The 26,246-nt window shown below is 39.9% G+C and overlaps 1 protein-coding gene and 1 non-coding gene across 4 annotated transcripts in view; one reads left to right on the forward strand and one right to left on the reverse strand.

Annotated features, from left to right (window-relative positions):
* Positions 1 to 2,836: 2,836 nt before the first annotated feature.
* LAMA2 (laminin subunit alpha 2) overlaps positions 2,837 to 26,246 on the forward strand; it is a 546,302-nt gene continuing 522,892 nt past the window's right edge. For all 3 annotated transcript variants that reach the window (XM_077162869.1, XM_077162870.1, XM_077162871.1), the window contains exon 1: positions 2,837 to 2,942. In XM_077162869.1, coding sequence (XP_077018984.1) covers positions 2,852 to 2,942 — 91 coding nt within the window. In that variant the 5' untranslated portion in view covers positions 2,837 to 2,851. The remainder of the gene's footprint in view (positions 2,943 to 26,246) is intronic.
* LOC143685278 (U6 spliceosomal RNA) lies at positions 22,724 to 22,831 on the reverse strand. The gene has a single exon (XR_013176526.1). It is a non-coding gene; the product is annotated as a U6 spliceosomal RNA (small nuclear RNA).

Here is a 26,246-nt window from a genome sequence, read left to right on the forward strand (position 1 = left end):
CAAATTGCTGATACAAAGCAACAACATAGCTGTATACTCCAAAATATGATGCCATCGTGGAAGAAGCCAGGTACAAAAGACTCTCTGCCTTATTATTCCATTTATGTGAAATTTGAGAATGGCTGTTGGGGATTGAATCATGTTTCCCGCAGAAGGCACCTTCGGGTCCCCCCCTGGTTTGGCGAGTGTGACTCCATTTGCAAACTGGACATCTGAATATGTCCTGATTAGGTGAGGCGTCACCACACTGAATGAGGGGGGCCTGGACCCAGTATGTCTGAAATCCTCACAGGCACAGGACATTGGACACAGGAGGAGAAGGCCTGGGATCTGAATGCGGGAAGTCGGTGGAACAAGAGAGAAAGGAGAGCACGTGGTCACCCAATAAGAACGTCCAGGGACACAAGCATTGCTGGCCAAAATGCTGCTGGCCCAGAGAGAGAGAGAGAGAGAGAGCGAGAGAGAGAGCAAGCCTTCTCATCTCTGAAACCATGAGCCAATAAATTCCTGTTGTTAAGCTACCCTCCCACCTCCCCACCCCCACCCCATAGTATTTGTCTTAATAGTTTGGAAAGGAAGACAATTGCTAAAATGAATCCATAGTGACAGAAATCAGATCAAATTGCTGTTTGTGGAGGTGGGGCCGGGGTAGGGATTTAAAAGGTCCAGAAGGAATGCTTGGGAATAATAGAAATATACAATTTATCAGTTAGGGTGATTGTTAAATGAGTGTTTACAATCTCCAAAATATGTCAAATGGATACTTTTTTGTGTTTAAATTATATATCAATTAGCTTTCTTTGAAGAAGCATAGCTCTGATAATACTGGGTCTGCATGTTAATCTTGGTTAAAAGATTTTTGAACTTTTCTCTCCGTGTGGACTCAAACAAGTAGAATTAACAGCAGAGGTCACAGTGATATCCTCAGTACACTTTGTATGAAACAGGGAAACCAGTCAAGTTTATTGACTTCAGGAAACTGGGTGCAAATATTGATTACAAAAATTAATATGTGTTTAGAGGTGGGTAGGGCAAAGAAGAGGGTTCTAGAAGGAGAGCGGTGTGTCCCCATCGCACAGGTACAGATGCGCATGTGCCATTCTGGTTTTGCTTTTCTAGGCATCTCACAGAGGCTAATTTGAGTTGAGGTTGTGATAGGCCGTTAAGTGAACATCATCTTTCTGACGTGGAAGTAGGTCAAGAAGCTTAGTCGAGGGTGTGTCTCTGCTATGAAGTGTCTGAAAAACACTTTCAAGCAAAATTAGAGAAAATGTAAAATATTTGTGTATTAATGATAATAAATACTCAAAAAGTATAGATTTTACTATTGCTAATGATAAATAATAAACTGCATAAGGGCGCAGACTTGGGTCAGAGTCCATTTGTAACTCTCCACCTTAGGACAAGAGAGCCGGGGTTCCTGTGCTGGTTGACAGGACTAAGGAGGCAGATGACGGGCTGATATTGAGGGGTGATTCTCAACAATACTCCTTTACTGGAAGGAAATTCAGTGATAATATAATGTAAGTACAACCTAATATTTAAAAAACTCAATATAAGCCTTAACTACAAAAAGAAAAAAGAAAAAATCACTTATGTAAACAATATGTGCTTCAGTATGTAAGTGCTTGGATAAAAGTACTTTATAGGTGAAATGAAAGAGGCCTGCCCTTTTCCTGGACTTGCTGCTCATTTGGGGTCCATACTGCCTTGGGACTCAAATCCCACATGCAGGGCTGTCACTCGTCAAATGGCAAACGAGTCTTGGTAAAGGTTTAAAAAAACAAAGTACATTATTTCTTCTGTTTTACAGCAGATACTTCTTGGGAGAAGAGGTGCCTATTAAAACCACACAATTTTTTAAATGCACAAAACCGATTGAAGTTAGGCTTCAAGTATAAAACAAAGCTTCTGACCTGCACGGATGCCAGTGTCTGATTTTGGAATCCATGTGGACGGCAGTAACCCCGACCCCGTCAGTGGAGCCAGGTGCACCCCGCAATCCCTCAGTTCCTGAGTAACGTCCCCAAGGCTCCTAGCGCCCAGTGACCCGGGGGACTATGGGTGTGGGCCCTAAGTAGACAAACACAACCACAGAACTGGTACGAGCCATCATCTGAAGCCGGGGTGGTAGAAAAAATTCCAGAAGTTCTGCGGGTTCAAGGGAAGGAGCGCAGACCTGAAGAGATGAAATTTCCAGTGAAAGAAACAGTCGCAAAGGCCCTTCCCCCCTTTGAATACGGGCTCGTGGCTGAACTAAAACTTTCATTCTGATGTCTGTGATTGTCATAAAACTTGAGTGGACGAGGGGCCATGCTTCATCTTGGCCTCCCTTCCTCGCCCGGCCAGCCACCACCTAGCGGGCGCTTCCCGTCTGAGCTGCAGTGTCCCCAGAGCCCACCCCGTCGCCTGTGCCTGGCTGGATCCTTTGGCCTTGGGGACAGCTTGGTCTCCCGTGCGCATCGCGGGGAACCCGAGGGCTGCCCGCAGTCTGCGGCCCTGTCCCCTGCGTCGGGAAGGTTTGCCAGCCCTGCAGCCTGCCCACAGATGACGCTTCCCACGTGCAGGGACTGGACAGAGCGCCCAGCGCGTGGCGTCCCTGGCTCCTGGAACTGGAAAGAAGCTCAGTGAGCAGAGCAGGCACAGGGATGCGCCCTTCTCCAGGGAGGGCCGCCGCGAGCACGGCCTCTGGCGGGAGGACCCTTTAAGGCCGGGAAGGGGGGGCTGGGGGAGTGTCCTCGCCCCCCGGCAGGGCCGAGTCCCGCTCCTCCCCGCAGCGCCGCTCACTCCGCGCCGAGGACGGGCCGGGCGCGGGTGGCTGCCGAGAAGGGGATCGGCTGGGACCTCCAGGATGCCGCGCCTCCTCCTCCTGCTGCTCGCCGGGCTCGCGGGGCTCGGGCTCGGCCGGGCGCAGCGGCCCCCCCAGGCGCACCCACAGCGAGGTACGGGGTCGGCCGGGGCTCCTTCCCGCGCAGTTTCGCCCCGGGGTGCGCTGCGGACTGGCGGGCGGGCGCGCGCGGGGCGGGTCCCCCAAAGCTCCTGGCGCGAGGGACGCCCCCCGGGACTGCGCGCTGCGGCCCCCGGGTGGCGGCTCCTCCCGTCGAGGCGGCACAGCGGTCGTCCCAGGCTTTCCGGGACGCGCGCTTCTACCCAGGGAGGGAAAAGTTTCTCGGCATCAGTGGGCTCCCTGCGGGAGGAACTTTCCCACACTTGGTCCTCCTTGGAAGTTGTGGCGCGAAGCCGACACGTCTTTTTCTCTTTCAAGGGACATGTTTCCGATGCAGAGCGACACGGGGACTGTTCGGGAGCGTGTGCGAGGTAGAGTGCGCGGGGCCTTCCTCCGTGGGGCAGCCTCGCCCCTGCTCTCTCCGCGCACCTCTCCCGGTAGCCTCGGTCCCCTTGGGGCGGCTCTGCTCCTCCTGCTGAAATGCAGGAGAGGCGCCGCGTGGACTTCCACTTTAATCGAAGACACGGTGGCCAGGTAGACACTGCGGGGGAATTTTACAGCGGTCACAGTTAAGGGAACTCAAATTATTCTCCTTAGAGCTTCCTGGTGTTTATATGCATATCATTTCTGAAACTCTTGGGAACCTTTGAAGAGTCATTTTAGTGTCATGAATTTTAAATGGAGCACATATGCAGCATTTTACAACATGATTTGAAATAAATTGTTTCAGCAAGTATTTCTGTAACTTGGAAAACATGTATCAAAGTAAAAAAAATTAAGAATCTATTTTAAATTTGATTTCAAAATGTTTATTTTAAGAGTATAAACTCTGGAGGTCAGAAGCTCTTGGAAGGATTTTTGAGGCTGAATCTGAAGTTTTAAAATATGCTATTCCTCTTCTGGTTAACTGGGATAAAGCTGTCAGTATTTCTGATAGCTTTACTTCTTACACTCGGGCCTTTTTAGCAGTACTATTTATTTTGAAGAAGTTATACCCTAAGTGCATGGTTACAATAATAACTCCCTGATTAAAATTCCTAGAATAACAATGACCTTGAGTTCACTGGATAACTTTTTTCTTCTATTTTTACTTTTCATTCTCAGTGAAGTGGGGCAGTTTGGCTTAATTAATAAGAATTTATGAGACTTTTAAAAAACATCTCTGGCAGCTGTTTTTTTTTTAAATGTTACTTATAGCTGTCAACTTTTCTCAGTTATATGATATACTTTAACAATGCATTTTTCCATCGGTGGCTGCTGGGGAGAAGAGGACGGAGAGGCAGCAGTCCTGTCCACTTGCAGCGTGGCTGAAGCTCAAAGCGGTAGAGGGGATGGGTGGGTCCTGCGAATTTTCTCTAATGTGACCCCTGTTCTTCTCTTCCTCTTTCTGTGCTTTAATTGAGGTGAAAGCAACTGTAATTACGGTTCAGGCATAAGGTGAGGGGACTGTGAAGGGAGACCATTTGCAGTGTATTTTGAGGTTGGGTTAAGACAAATGATCAAACCTATTAATATTGAAAATATACATAAACTGTATTTCATAAAACCTTAAATTTGTATACAGTTTATAATTTAAAAATGCCTTATCTTCTTTTACCTTCCTCTTATTCTTGGTGGACAAATTAGCATCCGAGGCTTGGAGGAGCTGTGGCTTTCCTCCACGCAGCTGATCAGAATAACTTACTTTTCGACAGCTAGAAACAATTCCAGGATTGTTAATGCTGAAGTTCCCCTTTTTCTGGTACCAAGGCTTCTTTCCATGCATTTCTTGAGGCCGTGTTTCCTTGTGGATGCTGTTCTGCTGAAACAGGCTCTTGGTGAGGATTGCTGGGTTTGAGTTTGACTGAAGAAATGTTTTCTTGGCTAGTATCGCCTTTCCTGCTTTTCATTATCCTAACATTGACCTTCCTGGCCAACCACTGGCTGTTCTTCCTTATAACACAGTGCCAATTTATTAAGAATGTTGACATAGAGCAACCATTTCTAGTTGTAATTGAGTTAAAAACTCAACTAACTTCTTTTGTATGCTTGGTTTATTATTATTTTTTTACTTTAAAATCTTGCATGGCTTTTAAAGAATGCTGCACTGTAGTATAAACACCATTAATTCAATGAGAATGATATTCCACGGGTGTTCTTTAACTAGATTTAAGGTTGACAAAAAAGAATGGTGATGAAATTAACGTGGTTCTGTGTTTCAGCAAGGCCCTGAATAAAATCTTTTCTAGTTTTCTTGAGAATAATATGTTGAAATGGAAGTGTAATGTCAGGTAAATCCCAGGTGATTGAAAAATAGTTTCCAAAGCCTTTTGCTGAGTTGATCAAGTTCAATCTAGAAAGAAGTCCCTAGGAGTGTGACAGGTTTCCTTGTATTCACCTGGCTTGGTACTGGCTTGATGGAAAGTACAAAACCCAAGTTTCGTACTTGGGTTTATCAGAATTCCAGGTGACCCAGGATTGACTTCGGTGGCTAAGCTGATTAATGACAGATTCAGGAATTTTAAAAGTCTCTATAGACTGAACCATAAACAGAACCTTCAAGGAGTTTCCTTTGTTATTTGTGTCTAGATATGCAAAAATTTCATTTGCCTGCTTCTGGAAATTTGTTGTGTCCTTTTTAGGTACGGGAATGAATGCCAAAGAAATACAGGATGAGAAAAAATAGTCTAAGTTGCAGCAAGCTTAATCAGAACATGCCATGTGACATGGTGACAGAAATATTAACATATTCTGTGCAAAGCTCTTCAAAGCAGACAGGTCAGTTAGTTAAATCACATTTGTGTGCTTCATTGACACATGGGTGTGAGCCCAGAAGAGGGAGCATAGACTAGTTAGGAGTCTAAAAAGACTTTCAGAGGGTGAATTTTCCAAGAGAAGCCCTTTGATCTAGAGAAGGTAAGACTTAGGGAGAATAAATCATAAGAGAGCCGCTCACGTTTTTAGAAGGGTTCTTATGTGAGAGAGGGACTAAAATGTCCTCTCTGAAGGCTGAACTGAGATCCAGAGGAGAATGTGAGAATGAAGAAGATTTGAGTTTAATAAAATGGGAGGACACCTGCTCTCCACCTCCTCCCTCTCCTCGCCCACTACCTGCCCCTCCCCACTTTGAGCTGCGGTGAAATAACTGGGCAGTGTGTGAGCACCTTGTTCTGGAAATCAGTCATCAGATGGACAATTTATCAGAGATGCTTTAGGATAGGATTTCTATCCTGAGAGAAACTTTAAGACTCATTAAGTCTCCAGACCTGTCCCAAATCCAAGATTCTATACTCTATTGCTTTTGGAGTACATACTTGTATTTAAATTTCTGAATTCTTTAAAAATGTCAAGAAAATATGAAATTTATATAAATGTGCTTCTAGACACCTTCTGGGATTAAAAGAAAAACACGTTCTAAGACAATCATTGAACATTTTGGCAATAATACTTAAAATTTGTATGGAATTTCCACATTGCCATCAATTGCATAATTAAAACATCCTGTGTTATAAAATGTGAAAACAGTTTATAAATTGTGAGAAATTTTCAGGGGACTTTTTGTGGTCATAAAAACCTGGAATTCATTTTTTTACTGTATTTTCTTTGGCGACATATGTAACTTATTGGCTTTCTCACTAAACACTGATCTAATACTTAGTGAAAATGATTCATAACAAACAAAAATGTGGCTGAGAATAAGAATATGTTCCAACATTGACTAAATGTGGTAGAATTTAAAAATTGGTATGAATATTATATTATCTCACACAGTATATGGAAGTACTTGTGTATCTTATTCTTCAGAATTTTCTACTCTAGGATTTCATGCAAAGTCATGAACTGAATCTATATCAAGAGTCGCTGGGGATTATGAAAAAATTGTCCATGCTTGCCAGTTCTTCCTCCCTTTGTTTCAGTGACCCAAGTTCCTGAGGAATGAGATGCCATCACCTACACTATGATAATTCTACTGTAAATATTGTTCTTCTGTAGGTATAGTTATTTTAAAACTGTATCCCAAGAGTTCTACCCTGATATGACTGCTGTGAGGAAACATGAGCGGATGTTTTATGGGAGAGATTTAGTGAAGCTGGGAGAATTTGTATAGAGCAGGGTCTGGAATTCTCACACTTTGAACTTGACTGCGATAACTCTGAAAAAAAGTTTTCTTTTGATAGGTTTCACATCTCTGTTTTCCCAGTTACCATTTTTTAAAGACAGAACTCTCTATTTTCCTGTCCAGCCCTTTAATAAATCATTATTATTTGTTGGCAATGACTACATGCTGAGCATTTTAGTTTAGACTCTGAGACTGCTGTGTTGTCCTTTCAGTCTGTGCAGATTTAGCAGTGGACTGTAATGGAAGAATTCACTTAACCTTCGTGTGGGAACTCACACCTCCTTTCGTAGTCCACTTTGGAACAGTGGGACCACAACTCTGGGTCACAACGGAACAGGAAGAATTGGGGCCTAGTGGGGCCCAGAATAGGGAAACTGACCTCAACCTAACCCATCTATAGCAAGATTAGTGGAGGAATGGGCTGTACAAACGACAGATCCCAAGGGACATACCAACTGCAGGCGCGGTTCAAGACAGCATAGCTCTCCAGTGGGATTCTGTCTTGTGTGTGGAGCATGGCTGAGTTTCCAAGCAAGTGATGACAACAAAGAAGAAGGCTACTCTAGGATTTCATTTCTGTCCAGTTTGCAGTAGGTCCGTGTGTAACATCTGGAGGTAGTGTGGAGAAGCTGAGGAGGAGAGGGTTGGTGATGGCCCCCCGCAGTGGTTAGGCCCTCGACCAGAACACTGGAGTTGAAGAGCTGCTTGTAGCCACAGGTGTGAACTGGGGACCAAAGAAGGAATTCAGCAGAAGCCCAGGGGTAATGAATGAGAAAATGTGGTAGAGGTGAGAGAAGGGCAAAACTCATGCCAAGCTCAGTCTATCTTGGGCTGATGGAAACAAGGCTAATGTGGGGCTTTACCAATTGGTAAGTCTGAGTTTGAAGAACTTGTGCAGGAAATTGATGGAGTTGGGCCTATGCGTATTAAAATGTGGCTAATGAATGAATGCATTCAATGAGGAAAAGAGACACACGCAAAACCTACCTGTCTTGTGGAGCGTGTATTCCGTTCCAGGTGGAGGTGCGGAGACAGGAATACAGTTACTCCAAAGTGAATATGTAAATCTAACAGATAACTGCATTTCGTAGTGGGCAGTGGATGGCAAGTGTCCTGGAGAAGCAAGTACAGCAGTGTCAGGGGAGCCAGGGGTTCCAGGAACAGAAGGACACTGGTTGCAGTTTGCATCCTGTGATAGGCTGACGTCCGTGAGAAGGCCACACTGGAGCCAGCACTTGAGACTGATATGGGAGATGTCACACTTTTGGGGGAAGAGCGTTCGGGCAGAGGTGCCCAGACTTGAAGAGTTTAAGACTGCACGTACTGGAGAGGTTAGAGAAGGAGTGGGGTCTGGGTCAGATGGCTGTGTTGGCCATTTTAGATTTTGACTTTTAGTCTGAGTGAGATGGGGAGCTATTGGAAAGTTTTGAGCAGAATTAAATTCATGAATAAAATAATAGTTGCTATGTCTTGTCTAAAGGGAGCACTAATCTATGGGACTAGAACTGCAGTCCAAACAGAATATTTTAGATTCATCTCTTGTTCCAAACTTCACACTTACAGATCAATTTGTTCCAACTCAAGGATCTTATCATTGGGAAGTTCAGATGCATCTTTGTAGCACTTTTTTTCTCCCCTTTTGTCATCTCAGCCCTATCCCGTGATTAAAAGTACATCAGTCCCTCAAAACAATTCAAAGACAGGGAACATCTGTCTCCTTTTATTTTGCCCCAGTGCACTTAGAAATATACCATAGGTTTCTTCAAGTAATTTTAAATAACATGTACTTTAAAGACAAAAGTGCTTTTTTCCACAATTCCCCTGGATGTATTTTTTGTTATCCATTTCCAAATCAGAGTTAAAGATTAGATAAGATTGTTAAAAATGAGACAGTGATGTATAGATCTGATGACTTCTTTTATGAAATGAGGTTTGAAAAGTTACCTTTTTTATAATCAGAAATTTATTCTATGCTCTATTTTGATTTTTTTACTTCTTTACGTATCATTGTAAGTTTTGCAGTAACCTGTGGGGTAAAGTAATGCAAATTTGGCCTGACTTAATTCTATTTATTTTGAACAAAAGTTAGGTAAAGAAAATTGCATAGCTTTTCCTCCCTCCCTCTGTATCTTTTCATTCCTTCCTTCCTTCCTTCCTTCCTTCCTTCCTTCCTTCCTTCCTTCCTTCCTTCCTTCCTTCCTTCCTTCCTTCCTTCCTTCCTTCCTTCCTTCCTTCCTTCCTTCCTTCCCTCCCCCCTCCCTCCCTCCCTCCCTCTCTCCCTTCCTCCCTCTCTTCTTTCCTTCGTTCCATTTTTTTAGTTTTAATTCTCTTAACTTTCATCTACTGTTTATGAATGAAATGATTCTAGCAAAATTTACCTTTAAAAGATTCCTAAGGCAAATTAACTTCATTCTCTCCTCTTTTTAAAAAACACTGATAATTATTATCTGAAGATAGTTTTGAGGCATAACCTAAACTCACATGGTGACTTAAAAGTTAGACATTTGCTTGTTGAAGATGCCTGATATGGGTGTAAAAAGAATCTTCTCCCAGTCATTTTGAATGTGGATTTCAACATGGGAGCATGACCCTATTTGACTTTTATTGTATTCACATAGCATTTAGAAAAGGTTCTGTGGGAGAATCTGTTCTAGGCTTTTTCTCATGACTTCAGCCGTCGACTACACATGTAATCTAGTTTGAATAGTAAGTTAAATCGGGCAAATTACAACTGGCAGCGGCCAGGGGAAGTGTGTAGTGCTGGGACTTAGGAAAGGGGCTTCGTGCAGGGATGTCTTTCCATGCGAGGCCTTGTCGGGTAATCATGGAGCTGTGCCCTGTAAGGCACCTCAAGGGGTTTGGGTCGACTTAATAGTATTTAGTGCCTTGTAAGTACTAACACATGCATTGACGTAGCAGAGCTGTTTAGTAGGTAACATAAATATCTTCACTTTGCAGAAGGAAAGTGATGCCTAGAGTCTTGTCAAGGACAGAGTGTAGTCTGAGAATTAGAAATTAGAATATGTCTCTGCTCCTGTTTTTTGGCTCATAAACTGTCATTTCTTTTGGAGTTTTAGATCTTTATCTTTTAGAAAATTCCTTGAAAAACTGATATATTTCCGTTTCTGAATTGGGTTAGCATTGTAGTCTAATTTGAAACCAGGGATTCATTAAGTATTATGGGAAAACAGTATTACAGGCTCTTTTTCACTTAAACATACACATACATACACATTTATTACTTAGAACTACTTATTACTTAGAGATATATATACACACATATATTACTTAAAATTGCAGAAAATCAAAACCATTGATCAAATCTTAGTCTTTACACTCTTAGGATTCAGAGTATTAGAAACGGGACTGTAAGAAAGTATTAACTCTTCTTTGGCTTTTCTGAAGTCACTTCGCAGAAGTTACTTCAGCAGGTTAGACACATATTGGTATTTACTACATAATGAATTTCTTTAAAAAACAGGCCAGACATGTGTTTGTGAATGAAAAGGGCAAGAATGAAAAGCAAATGTACCTAAAAATGAGAGCAAAGTTAATCTCAAAATTCCATCTTTCAGTAAAAATACAGATCATTAGCATCTTAGAGAAAGACTTGAGGAGTTCCATGTGAAGCTGAACTCCTTAGTTAAGACAGAAAATTTTGCAAACCTCCTAGGCTTCTTATGTACCGAACCAGTATGTGTATATGTATGTATGTATACACATGTACATATGTAGTATGCATGTATATATATGTACGTATGTAGGTAGGTAGGTACTGTTCATATTTTGGTACTCACAGTCCCAAATTAGCATATTCTGTATTTGCTTTTCATTTTCTTAAACCATTGGATTTTAATCTCTTTTTTTTTTTGAGTGCATGGTCCTGGGAATCAAATCTGGGTCTCCAACCTGGGTCTCCTGCATGAAGGGCAAGTATTCTATCACTGAACCACCCGTGCATGCTGGATTTTCTGTTTTATAAAAAAATCATGTAATGAAGTAATCTACAGATTGTGTTTCTAGAAAAGTCTAGTTGTCCTGAATACATGATTATGCATCAAATAATAAATTGTTAATAGAATCATTGTATTTTTCAGTGCGGTAGTAAACTGTTAAGGCTCTGAGGTATAACCCTTTCAGGTTACTTGTAACATTTAAGGCCCTATTCTAAAGGGGGATACACAGGTAGTAGAGTTTGCCACATCAAATAGCATTTTTTCTAAAGCCTGTATGCTACCACGATTTTCTGGCTTATCTCATGCTGTGTGTTTTTCAATTATTGAACGAGGTCAAAAGTCTGAGGGAGAATATGAAGCAGTGCAGTTGCCATTTCTGGTAAGCCACTTTATCTCATTGGTTTGCTGTGAAGAGTTTATAAAACAATGAATATAAAACACAGAGCATCTAGCAGGACCCCAATAAATGTGAATTTTCAGAGTGCCTCAAGAAAAGTGAATTAAGTCTAACATCTGTCTTAGTGCCAAGAATTTCTCTGGCTCAAAGAAGCACTTTTATCTAGCACTGTGTGATTATACCAAACTCAGCTGAAGCTGTTTGTGAATACATTTGCTTATATACTTGAAAATACTAATGTATATATATATTCAGTTTCTGTTGGAATATATCCTGTAATATTTCTGTATTCTGAACTTCATAGCTTTGCCTACAATAAAGACCTAATGAATAAATACCTCTTTACACCTGAACTTTCTGTATATGTTCCTCGGCTTTAGGGAGAACTTAGAATAGTAGAAAGAGAATGTGCTTGGGAGATAACAAGAATCAGACTCATTGCGAAGGAACCACTTCACTCAGAGTGAAAATCTGAGTCAATTGAGTTTAAATTTCCTATCAGTAAAATAGGAAAAAAGTTAGATAAGGTATGTGAAAATACTTGCAGCTAATCAGTAAATATTAGCTCTTTTCTCCTTTATTATTTGCTCATAAAGCTCACAAATGATATTTGCAATGTATCTGATATATTCATTTTGCTTAAGAAAAATAAAGTAGTCTTAAGTTTCTTTGAGTAGACCGTAAGAGATTATAGATGGGAACATATTATCTCATTGCCCAAGAGATTGAAGAATTCTGTCAAGGTTACATAACAAGTCAGTAACAGAGATAGGAGGAAATCCAAGTTCCTATAATTAGCTAATATGTTTGTAGTTCATTGTGAAAAATTATTTAGACAGGCAACACAATGGAAATTTTAGCACTACTTTGTGGCAATTTATGTTTCAAATAAGATATATGATACCATAAATATTTTTGGTGGATATGCATCCATTAAGTGTGGATAAACTATTTTTTAGAGTCCCTTTGATATATGTAATATGTTTAGAACAGTGTGTGTATGTTACATGTAGTAAGTGTTCCACATTTCTTGTAATAGCCACGAAACACAGAAGTATAAAGCTTGCTTATCAAAACCCTGATGGGTTAAGGCATGAAAGGTGGTGGAGTGTTCACAGACTCAGTGGACAAATGGCTCAGGATCTTTTCTTCATCACAATTTTAAATAATTAAATTTTTGAGGTTCTTGTATTTCAAGACTGACTATGTCCTCTCCCTTTCTAATGAAACTTATCTTTAATCATTAGGCTGATTTTGTATTTATCAAAGTTTAAGAGACTTTCTCATATTTATGTATATATATGTGTATAAATATATATATATATTTGTCCTTAGAAACGATTCAGTTTTAGGCCAAATGAAAGACCCCTGTGAAATCCGTGTCGCACTGAAAGCCTTAGAGATGTCATGGCTTGTACAATTTAATGTCAGACTTAAGCCAGCTGGAAGTTCAACCTAAGGATGCTGTTTGGAGCATACATTTCCCTTAAGCTGTTTTGATGCCTACTCAATCATAAAGTTCACAATGGGAGTCAGTGAGAGCTTGTACTCCCGTGATCCAATGTGATAAGGCAGAAGTCAGAGGATGTAATCTACATTACAGACTGGCTGATTGAACCCAGTCTAGATAAGGGCCAGGGGTGGACAGTCAGACCCAAAGCCATCTCTGAGTTTTATATTTACATGACAATCTACTCACTTGAAAGAGTAGAGATTTTGCCCTAAACTAAATACTTGATCTCTAGGTACAAATCCTTCTGATAATTTCAGAATCTCTCCCCACTTTCTGGTCGGGCAGCAAGCAATCACATGAGACTGTGATGCTTCTTGGGATTGGGTCAAAAACGGCCAACCTTTAGGCGCTGAGCAAGGTGTTTCCCTTGGCAGCACCTGCTCTGTAAACCCTAGGTATGGAGTTGCCTTCTGATTGAACTGCCAGCAGAGAATACTGGCACTGTGTCAATTCTTCATCCCAGCTCTCCTCCTTAGACTTTATTTTGTTACGCTTAACTCTTTTAATGTCGGGGTGTAAATACGTTTATTTACCCATTTTTCTGTGGGGGTCGTGCTTGTGCCTTAAATTGATTAGTTGTCAGTGCTTCAGTGGAAAATTCTTCCTGTTTTCAAACAACTGTCCCTGGACCCTAGAATCACGAACACAAGGGAGTTCTTTCCTACCTCCTTTTTATTCACTGAGCTCTAGTGGAAAAATGGTTAAAGCAATGAGGCTCATTAGTTTTATTTCACAATTTAATGGATGAACAAGACTAATGATGTATTTTCCTGATGTTTTAGTTACTATTATTTTATTTTTGCATGGGTAGGCATCGGGAATCGAACCCGCGTCTCTGGCATGGCAGGTGAGAACTCTGCCAATGAGCCACCGTGGCTGCCCCAGTGACTATTATTTTTAACCCATTAAAGACACTTACGTCTGAATTGTTGCTATATTGTTTTTTTAATTTAATTGATTTTTTATTATCAAGCCAAAACAACATACAAACATGAACATTCTTAACATACAAATGTTCTGTGCATGGTGGACAATCAGTGGCTCACAATATCATCACATAGTTGTATGTTCATCACCATGATCATTTTTTAGAACATTTGCATCACTCCAGAAAAGGAGGTAAAAAGAAAGAAGAAAAAACTCACACATACCATACCCCTTACCCTCTCTCTCATTGACCACTAGTATTTCCATCTACTCAGTAAATTTTAACCTTTGTTCCCATTTTTTTTCTATACCCCTTACCACTTCCTTTCATTGTTCACTAATATTTCAATCTACTCAATTTGTTTTAACATTTGTTCCCCCTATTATTCATTTTTAATCCATATTTTTTACTCATCTGTCAATACCATAGATGAAAGGAGCATCAGACACTAGGTTTTCACAGTCACATAGTCACATTGCAAAAGCTATATCATTATACAATCATCTTCAAGACACATGGCTACAGGAGCACAGCCTTACAGTTTCAGGCACTTCCCTCTAGCCTCTCTAACACACCTTAAACTAAAAAGGGGATATCTATAAAATGCATAAGAATAACCTCCAGGGTAACCTCTCGACTCTGTTTGAAATCTCTCAGCCATTGACACTTTATTTTGTCTCATTTCTCTCTTTCCCCTTTCAGTCAAGAAGGTTTTCTCAATTCCTTGATGCTGAGTCCCAGCTCATTCTAGGATTTCTGTCCCACGTTTCCAGGGAGATTTACACTCCTGGGAGTCACGTCCCATGTAGAGAGGGGGAGAGCTGTGAGTTTGCCTGCCACGTTGACTGAGAGACAGATAGGCCACATCTGAGCAACAAAAGAGGTTCTCTGGCAGTGATTGTTAGGCCTAATTTTAAGTAGGTTTAGTCTATCCTTTGCGGGGATAAGTTTCGTATGAACAAATTTCAAGATTGATGGCTCAAGGTTGATTTGGTTGTTCCCACTGCTTTCGAGAATATCAGGAATTCTCCAAATGGGGAAGTTGAATTTTCCCCCTTTCTCACCATTCCCCCAAGGGGACTTTGCAAAAATTATTTATTTTTTTTGCATGGGCAGGGACCAGGAATTGAACTGGGGTCTTCAGCATGGCAGGCAAGCCACCATGGCCTACCCTGCAAACACTTTTTTATTCACTGTTCAAATCAATCACTTATCTTTCCTTCTGGTTTCATTTGTGCCCCCAACACTCCTCCCTCTATCATTCTCACATTCAGCTTCGTTGAGTGTACTAACATTAGTTCTATTGTTTTTGATGGAACCAATGTCAACATTAATTGGGAAACTACTGATGATTAATTAATATATTACATGCTCTCAATCTCCTTCCATTTTTAATTTTTTTATTTGTCATGTACAACTTGCTGACATAGAAAAGTTTAATCATTATGGGAGGGAAATGTTTAAAATGCATATCCTATCATCAATGATTTTGTAAATAACTATAGAAAGTTACTATACTAAAGTGTCTACACTTTAGATGTAGACAATGAGATGTGTAAAAATCCTGAAAAATACTTTCCATCCTCTTTATTCTTTCTCTAGTTTCTACAAAACAAATTTTTCACTTAACTTTTAAAGACTTATTTTATCCGTAGGTTTCCTGATATGGTACAATCAGAGAAGTGCTGATAAAACAACACTCTCCTAAAGTTCCTTACTCATCCAGTATCCAAAATTTTACCTGTAGGTGTTATTTCCTTTGGATAAACATTCTTTTCCAAAATCTTTTCTATGCTGATATTATTCCACTTTAGTGTGACTTAATCAGCTCTCTAATAGTCTAGGGCTGCATTAAGGTTTTAGAGCTGCTTATTGAGAAAAATGCAGTGAAGTAAAACTAAACATGTATTGAATGTTTAAACATGGATGGCACTCTATCACCATGTTTCAGGCCTTAATTTATGAAAGGTAGATGCTGTTAGTCTCGTTATACAGATAAGAACGTTAAACTCCAATTGCTGAATGACTTGCCCAAGGTCAAACAACCAGTGAACTGGTACAACCAGGATTCAGACCAAGGTGGCTTGGCTCCATGGCCTGTTCACCGCAGGGTGATGTGCCTGCCTCGATACCGGGAATGCCAAGGGAAGGGCTCAGGGCACGCAGAGATGCTGATTGTGTTTCCTCTTTAGTGCAATGCTCTCCACAAAGTTATCATCTGGGCAGTATTTGTCCTCTGGATTCAGAGCTATAGCCTCATGTGCTAGAAAAGTCTGAGCATTTTATTTATTTAAAGGAAACTTCAGAGATAGCAACTAATAAAGAAAATTCCTAATTATGTCAGCTTTGCTTTAAATTGGTAAGAATTATATGCATTTGTGGCATCTGTGGAATTTTTATCCTAATTGGTAAGCAGTGCTTTTTTCCTTTTTGTCGTTGTGAAGTATTGAAGCAAAAACAATCAAGGCCCAGGGCTCTTCTTGGCCTCTTAATGAATATCTATGTCAAGTGATAGTAAAAACATAGCTAAAATCATGACCCCAGTCAGCCCTTCATCACCCAGAGGCCAGAGTTGGAACTGCTCTGCTACAAAAATGGCAGTTTTGTTCTTATAACCTTTATTTATATAAGGGAATAAATAATTTAAGCAATAAAGGGGAGTATCTTACCTTTTTATCTATCAACTATCTTGTCGGTGTGCTCCTGGTAACTTCCAGAGTAGAGAGTGTCAACCAGTAGGCCAGTACTTTTGAGATTGATGGGCTACAAGGGAAATCTTACTGGCTGTGTTTTGATTCACAGGCACCCTAGTCCTAAGCTGGGACTTTGCACCAGAAGTCCAGCTAATGTAGGCCCTGAGTTCACCACTTCTGAAGTTACATTTCCTGGGTTGGAATCCTAGCTTCACTTGTGGGTAGCTGTGTGAAGGTAAAATTATTTACCTCCTATGAACCTCATTTTCCTCACCGTTGTAATTACTACCTGCCTTAGAGGAGGTCTTCCTCTAATGTTAGAATATAAACTCTATTGGAAAAGATCCTCTGTCTCCAGGGCCCAGAACACATAGGAGATCAATACATTCATTTTTTTTTCCAATTAACACAGGGTTGTTTTCTGGCTCTTCTGGTCATACTTCCATGGATTAAGCCAAAATTGGATTCCTGTGTTTGTCCTGCTTTTGGTTTTTAATTGTATAATGAGTTCAAAGACAAATTCAAGAATATTTCACATAAAACTCAAGAGTTGATGCCGTTGCAGAAAGCTAGAAGGGCATTTGACCAACTAGCTCATCTTCCATGGTCTTCAGGTTGTTAAGACTTAAAACTAATAAAGGAAACTTCCTAAGGATAGGACTTTTTGTGTTTTTTACCCCCATTGCTTTGTCTCACCTCCTAGGCTGGCATAAACTGAGCACTCTGTCTAAACTGTAAATAAAGACGGCACGCTTTTTTTGACATACTGAAAGTGTATCTTTAAAAAAATTTTTTGCATGTACTTTTCTCTCCTAGGACTTTTGTAATTTGAATGAATATTTCTTTAAGATGTGCCCAAAATATTGATACACACTGTGAACAGGTACTCCCTATTGTTATCAATGTCATTTGGGTGATAAAATATTTAAGAAAATCAGGCTGGAGATGTGATTTTTTCTTTAGGATATTTCAATAAGAATTGGACAATATTTAAGATTCGGGTAAGAGCATGTTTCTCGGCTCTGCCAGGACTTTTCTATATGTGACCCTGTTCTGGGTGAGAACTGCAATGTACAAGATTAGATGCCCGTTTACGACCTAAATTTTAGGAATTGAATGTAAATGACTCACATAGGGCGGCTTGATTGGCACCTGTTTCCATTTTTCTTTGTTAGTTCTTAGACACTACCCAAGTCCTTTTTATTTTAGAACTTTCAAAAAATTACTCAACAGGTCCCTACAATGTGTGAAATAGTGCACGTACCACACCGTTAGATGTGATCTCTTTCTGGGAATTTTAACCATCAAAATGGGGGGAGGTTACAATTAATAAAAGACATTTGTAGATCAAAGAACATGATATCTGTATTCTCCTCCTTATTTTAGGAGTTGGACTCTAATGTAAGACAAGGCAGAACTGGCCCTTCATTCAGCAAGTGGGAGCTTTCTCTTGCAGGAATGAGTTCCCGAGAAAGCAGAAGCGCATGCGGCCTCTGCGGGAGACTGGCTCCGTTTGTGCTGCTGCATCCGCAGTGCCTAGGATAAAAGCTGCACAGAGTTGGTTGCTATGAATACTGGACACAGGATATAAAAGGAAGGGAGGTCTGACTTTAGGGCAGGGTCCACACTTCTAGGTATTGAAAATACCTGGAGCTGAAGTTAGAAATGTATCAGAAGTGGGCAGTTAAAATTTCTACTAAGTATAGAACAGAGGACCAAGGATTAAAGAGATGGAACTCACAAAGGCAGGAAGGAAAGGGTAAAGGGTCCTTGGAACAAGTTAAGCATTTAAAATACAGTGATGAGTTTAGGGCTGTACTGCTTATGATTTTAAATATATCATAGAAACGAATATTCAGGGTTCCTTCCGTCTTCCTAGTTTCTGTACTCTGTGAGTTCATCATTTGGATGGATTTCTCCCTTTTACTTTTTCCAAATAAATCTATTTTTCATCCACTTTCTCTAAAAAGACAATTCTTCCCTCTCTGTCTTTTCTTAAGCTCTTTGAGTGACTGAGAAGCCTTATACCCCCTCCTGAGCCCATCCCCCTGTGAGCACCCTACCTCTTCTTCTACTTAAAAAATGTGGTTTAAACACATTCAGCCCTTTTGGTGAATCCACTTCTGCTTAACTTCTGAGAGGTCAGTGTACAGTGTATGATTCTTCACCATATTATGTATTTGATTTTTTTTTTACATTTTTCTTGCTTGATTTATATGTTTATATGCTGAGAGTGTGGAAAAGGTGGAGTTTGTCTCAAAGTTTTGCATGTTTTCTTCATTTTTATACCGATTGAAATACCTAGTGGTTGAATTCTGTATGAATTCACAAAGCTGTGGTAACCATTTCATCTGGGGACCCTTCAAGGGAACAGGACTGTAGCATGCCGCTTTAATTTTTTCTCTCTAGGCATGTATCCCTCATGGATCAAGAGACAGTAATGGGATTGAAAAGGCAACATGAATCAAATAATGAAGAGACTCTGTCGTCAACTATGGAACTGTCAGCACACTGGCAATTTTCTTTGAAGCTGAATAATTCTCTTGAGGCTGGGAATTAATATGGAATACTTTAAAAATTTCTGTTCAGTGATTAACTAATATAACTTTCAGGTAGAGCAGATCCCGTAAACTAAATATCTCAATTCCAGTTACTACATAACTCAGTTATTATGATTTCCATGGAGAGGGAAAATCAAACCCTATCTGATTGTCCTAATTTCTGCTTCCCTTCTACCATGATGCCTTTGTAAGCTTTACATTTGTGTGGCATCTGGCATCTGGGATTATTCACCATTATTTCTATTCCCCTTTACAAAGTTTCTGACTATTGTGGCCTGTAAGGCAGTATATCCCTGCCACTGGAGCAGAGGGGTAGCAGTGCTTAAAGGGACTGGCTTACCTGAGAAACACATGGCACAAATATAGAATCCCAGATTTTCTACAACTCAGGCGTGCATTTCAGTTCTATATAATTTTTTTCTCTATATTATAGAAAGTAACTGCTTTTTTAAAAGGAGACATCTAATATGAAACTAGCAGTATTGTAACAATATTTAGAGATGCTTGGGATGTGGCTTCTGAAAATTGAATCCATGGATAATCTATAACAAGTTGTTTTTAGTCTCCAGTTAGTGGTGTTTTTTCATGTTTTCCAAAGGTAAATATCCATTCATGTTATCAGTGTGTTCCGGGCCATTTTTTTATCTTTCCTCCTTCATTTTTGCATTATATTCACAAATGTGACCAAAACAACTTAGAAGATGTATAGGCTGTATTATTCTATATTTATACTTTATATTTTCTGTTTTTCCTGACACATTTGTGTTATTTCACGTCAGGCAATTATAAATTGAGGTTTTTAGAAACTTTGTTTAGTAAAACATTGATCGTAAAATATAACATATTTTTTTAAAAAAACATGTTTATTTTGACTTTCGTCTTTGAAGTCCATGGGAGACTTACAGTAAAATCTTCGTTTCACCAAGATTACTTTCTAAGAAGACCTTCACTATTACTGGAATTGTATTTTGTGCATTACTTTCCATTGATGTAATTTTAAACTTCCATTCTACTTCACTATAAATGGAATTTCATTGTATCTGACTCCACAGTAAGTGGGTTCCAGTATCGTTGACATTTAGTAGAATTACAGATCTTAGTGTCTTTGTATATTCTGCATTAAAATGCATTATGTGTGCTTTCAGTTCTGTTTCAGAGAAATTTCTATTGATTTACATGATTGTATAGAAGAATTCTGTTTAAGCTCTATTTCTTGGTTTCATAGTGGCTTTTATTTCTTTCTGAAACCACTTGGAGACATTTCTTAGTGTATTTGAAACCATTGGATAAAAATGAGATAATATTTATGGGTGATAAATTTGTTTATGCCAGTTTCCTCTCACAGTAAATCTTTATAAAACCTTTGTGTATTTTAAACTATAACTAGCTTTCATTCTTACCTTGCTTCTATTGTAACCTATATTATAAAAGCACTGGGAGGAAATTAAGTGCTTTATGTAGCGTTTCAAATGTCTTTCTTTTCTTAAAGAGTGTAAGTAAAATCCTTCATGTGTCCCAACCTCAGGGGAAAGGTTGGTGGGGATTATATCTTTTAATTGGATTCTGTGGGATTTGGTGGCACAGGGACTGCAGTGGAGGAGAAGGTGGCAGTGGGCATTGGTTCCACAAGGCCCTTGTCCCGGGTCTCTGCATCCTAGAGGACCTCGGAAGTGGGAGGCCAGCGGTCAGCTTTAGAACTACTGGTTCTTCAAGAATCTGAACTCCAGGACTGACCAATGCATGGACCCTAGGAACGTTTTAAGTCCATCCAGGTCAAGTGCACCCTCTAGCTCTGAGCTTCACTGTAGCCGTACCTCCCCCACTTCTTTCCTTTGGGCTCTTTCCTGTTTGGGGAGAAAATTGTACCCGAGCTGGGAACCACCTGCAGAGACAGCTTTAATCGCACCCTTAAGCCACCCACAATCTTCGTTCTTGAGCTTGGTTTGAGGGCCTGCTCTTCAGACACACAGTAACAGATTTGGAGTAGAAATGTCCTTGGCAAACAGTTTTAAGCATTTTTCACTCCACAATAAAGTGATTCAGAGAATCATTTTCCTTTGTCTCTATCTCCCAAGACAGAAGTATCTAGAGCTTGGATTTCCTGCTGAGTTTCTTAGCGTTATTTCCAGGTCAGAAACTAGGCACAGGGACACGAGACCTGCTGCTCTGCATCTGGAGACAGAATATAATAAGCATTGTTAATTGAGCTAATGAAAAGGCAGCTGTTTAAGATTAGTCTTCTGGGTTTGTGGGAGTAAACAGAACAATGGGTCTTTCCCACGGACTTTATGGTTTTTCTTTTGCTTATGTAAAAATTCTAATCGATGAAGGAATTAGTAAGCTGAATACAGTAACAAAACATTTTTAAAATTTTAACTGGAAATTGGTTAACTTGATCTCATTTGAATGGTGTGTAAAGTTCTAGAAACCAAATAACTTCCCTGATCCCCCACTGTATTCTAGAGCATGGTTTCCTGTAGCATCTAATTGCTAAGCCAGAGAGAAAAATTCTATTTCCAATATCAGCTTTTATGGAGATCACAATTTTGAAGCCTGGTCTAATGAATGCTCGCAGTTCAAACACTGTTGTTTTATGATATGTTGTTAATTACTTAGATTACCCACGTTTGTGTAGGTGTGTGTAATGAGATTCCTTTGAAAAGCATAGGCAATCCTTGGGGTCCCAGAAGTGAGAAAGGAGACTGAAAACGGGGTCCAGAGGGAGAGATGTGCCAAGGGCAAGCGGGAACCTTCTTGGGAAGTGGATGTTTTCTATTTCTGGACTGCGTGGTGGTGACACGGGGGCACACGTGTGTCAGACGTCACTGATCTCAGTGCTTATGTGTGAATTGCATGGCATGTAAATTATAGGCCTTTTTAGTTTTGATAGGAGCCCGTGCCTTTATGTAACACGATAAACATCTTGCAGTCCCGGGCAGCCTCCTTTCCTCAGCTGTAGAACAGTAACTGCTGCAAGGATCCCTGCCTTTCAACGTCTCAGGAATAGTTGGGAAAAAGTGAGGAAAATGTCTGCCACATAATTGGAACTATCCCACCCAAAAAAATAATAAAGCTTGTCAAGCTAAATGGAAATAAAAGGTTTCAACTCAAAATACGAATTTAACGGGTTGGCTTAAACAGCCGGAATTTGTTGGCTCAGTTTAGAGGGTTAGAAGAAGTCCAAAATCACGATATCAGCAAGGTCTGCTATCTCTGGACAACGTGTAGCTTTCTGGGGATGCAGATTTTTCCGGCAATCCTTGGGGTTCTGTCGCTGGTATTTCTGGCCCCCTCACATGGTGAGTCCTCTCCTTTCTTGCTTCTGGGACCCCCTGGTTCCCTTTCTAAAGCCTCCAGGAATTGGGGTTCAGACTTACCCTCACTCAGGGGCTCCTGTCTACAGTAAGTTCCCATTCACAGGATTGCTGATGAAGATGGAGAGCACATCTGCATCGGGGTACACGACTCAACCCATCACACCCCCCAGCATCTTATCTCATCAGTTCATCTCTTTGAGAATTTCCTGCTTATGAATCAAAAACTATCTGCCTTCTTTTGTTTAGCATGTCTTTAAAAATAATGCACATTTTGAAACGATCATCAGTTTTCCTTTTTTATTGTTATTTTTTTAAAATATGGAACGCTTCACGAATTTGTGTGTCATCCTTGTGCAGGGAACCATGCTAATCTTCTCTGTATCATTCCAATTTTAGTATATGTGCCGCCGAAGCAGGCACATCGGTTTTATTTTTAATTGCAAAAGGTATTCCAGTGTATAGATATGTCCAAGCTTTTTATCCATTCTCCTGTTGATGACATTCATACTGTTTCCAGTTTTTAACTATGATGAATAAAGTTGCTGTACAACTCATATACAAGCCTTTTTATTGACATCTATTTTCATTTCTCATATTTATCTAGGAGCAGAATTCTACATGGTAAACCTATATTTAGTTTTATAAGAAATGACCAAACTGTTTTCCAAGGTGGTTATACAGTTTTACTTTTCCAAAACTAAAGGCAGGATATTAATTCAGTAACGTTACTTACTTGTAGCAGCATAATTATTTGGTAAGCTAAGTTTTGGGATAAAAAATGATACCCTAACTGATATTTTATTCCTCTTCAACCCTTCCTTTCCTTTTCTTTTTTTCTAGAGAATTAAAATCTAAGGATAAAATGCTTACACTTTTGGGAAGGATTTTGTTTTTAAAGGGGTGTTTTGACAAATGTAAGAATTTTAAAAAATTCAACATAGCCATAAAAAATAGAAGAAATATATTTTGTTTAACTTTTAAATCAGGCTTTTAGTCACTTGGTATCTAATTGTTTTACATTTATTGTTATCATAGGTAGGACAAGGGGGACAGAGAAAAACGTAATCCCAATTTTTCACTAAACAAGAATGTGTTGAACGTGTGCTATAAGTGGGAAAACGTTTTCTATACCATGGCACAAAGATGAACAAGACATAATCTTTTCTTTTAAGAACTGTGTAAGTACAGAAAAAAACCAAATGTACACATGTGATGAGATTAGTACTGGCAGTATGTTGAAAGGGCTTTAATAAAATTATTAAAAATGTTTGTGAAGTCCTAGGAGGTGGAAAGCTTTACATCTCATGGGAATAGGGACAGTTTCCGAGGGGAGATGCAATGTGGCTGAGCCTATTCTGATGGGTGTATCAGGAAAGCGCAGTTCAGGTGGAGGGATTGTGAGTTATAAGCAGTGGCTGATTAGAGAGGCAGGGAAGGTAAGGCAGGGGAGACCAATGGATTAAGGGAATTAAATCAAAATAAGGATAGCATTTAGGTTCGTTCTTTGTTAGGAAAGAGATTAGTTCATGATGAGGAAAGGAACCCAAAATTAAAACTTTGAAAACTTATCTCTGTGGGGAATTATGAAAACTAAAGCTGTGGTCTGCTGATGTGTTATTGCAATGGGTTGGTCATTGGCCTCCAGCCCAGCCTGGAAGCTGCTAGGAAGCTCGTCACTAGGTTAATATTCCTAACTAGCTGGAGATACTTTAAATTTCAAATTTCACATATTTAGCAACTTTCCAAATTTGATTAATTCAGCCCAGGAAAAAGACACCCTATCAATTGATTTGACCAATTAATATAATGACTTATTTGACAGGGTACTTTTTCTCTAAATAAGTTATATTTCAATGAAGAAAGAGCAGTTCTACTCTACCCAGGTGTGGTGGCTTGGAATTATATACCCCAGAAAAACATGTTCTTAATCTTGTTCCATTCCTGTGGGTGGGAACCCCTCATAAATAGGGCCTTCGATGAGGTCAGTCAGGCTAGGTGTGGCCCACCTGAATTGCACTGGGCTTTAATCCAGGGAACGGGAGTCCTTTGTAAAAGGGTGATGGTCAGACAGAGAGAGGCCATGGGGAGGAGCTGTCAGAAGCTGGGTGTCAAGGGGACCCGGAACTGAAAGGGGAAACACGGCCGTGTACTTGCTGTGTGACAAAGGCCAAGGCAAAAGACCACCAGGAGCCGGTCCTGGAATGCCACGGCCCTTGGGGAGAAAGCATTGCTGTGCTGACACCTTAATTTTGAACGTCTCCTAGCCTCAAAACTGTGAGCCAGTAGATTCCTGCCTTTTATGTCACCAATTGCATGATATTTGCTTTAGCAGCCAGGAAATGGAAACATCAGGCTTCTTCATGTGGGGTAAACACCCGGGTGAACCTAAGCTTCTTTTTCTCTATGGTTTGGAAGAAGTTAATAATCTGATTTTACTTGTTATTAACAAAAGGCATTTTAATGCAAAATTCTTTTTAAAAATTGTGTACTTGTAACTTATTGCAACAGTGACTAAGATGCTATACTTCTACCTTTGGAATTTGATTGGTGGGCATTGTCCACAGTACATTAAAGTAAAGCAATCGGCTAAGTCCTTGCTAGATTAGGGAGTGCTTATTAGTAGTGAAATATAGTAAAGCATACCAGGCATAAACGTATTTTGATGCAATGAAAATACCTTAGCACACAGTTAATCTAAATTAAATGGGTTTATAATTGAGGTTTGTGTGCGAGGGAAAAGAAAATTCATCTGTGATGTAGACTCTAAATGTTTTTAGCATCACAGCCAAAGTCTTAGATGTCCTTTGAGAGAGTAAATGCAGCTGTCCTTTTTTTCTGGGAGCACAGGGATGTAGCAAACCAAGACTATCATTTAAAAAATAAAGGGCTTCTGAGGGAATGGATGAGAATAGGAAAGCTAACTTCCTCCTTACCCTTTGCTTCTCAAGGTTGTTAACTAAAATAATTTTCAACCTTAATGGTTAGAGGAAAAAGAAGGTATTTTATTTCCCTATTAAAAATAGCTCAACATGCCTCAAGATTTAGTTCTGTCATTTTACTGCCACAACTCTCCAAGCCAACTGGCTTGGGATGGTCATATTAAGTTGATAGTTTGAACCGATGGTTTGTCCTCATTGGCTCCCTGATATAAATAGGGAGATAAACGTTACTGCAATCCTATTTAGGTTCATTTGATTTTGAACTTAAGAACATTTACATGGTTATGAGAACAGTGGATGCTGAAATCAGCAGCCGAAAGTGAGCGACAAAGCAATGACACCTGTGATGAGCACCGAGCAGTGTATTTGGAGTGTACGCTATAACGTACATGTGTGATATTTGCTTCAAGTTCAGCGTTGCTCCTAGGACCAATCAATCCCAGCCTGTCTCGTTTTGAAATGACTATGCTTGCTGCAAAAGAAGAGTTTTCTAAAGCTTTATAAAGTTGAAATCCTAGGTATATAACAAAGGCAATTCTTGTGGACACCCCCATATAGTCTTATGAGCTCTTTGTGAGATGGCAAAAATGTGAGCTAATCACCTAATTCTTTTGCATAAACCTTGCAGTGAAGATAGTAAATCCTCTAAAACAGACTGATCATTGAACATTGGTCAGTCATTTTGAATTCATTGTTCTTGAACCTAAATATGTTTTCATTTATAATGATTTCTAAAATGTGGTCATGTATTCAGTAGGATATTCATATTATCTAGTATTTTTCAAATTTCTAAATTCAGTAGGATATCAAAATATATGTAACTTTTCATTTTTTTTTTTTTTTTACTAAAAACAACAAAACATTATTTCCCTCCAAGTGTTTCCTTTCCTAGTATG

This window comes from Tamandua tetradactyla, chromosome 5 (genome assembly GCF_023851605.1).
Source record: "Tamandua tetradactyla isolate mTamTet1 chromosome 5, mTamTet1.pri, whole genome shotgun sequence".
NCBI classification, from domain to species: domain Eukaryota; kingdom Metazoa; phylum Chordata; class Mammalia; order Pilosa; family Myrmecophagidae; genus Tamandua; species Tamandua tetradactyla.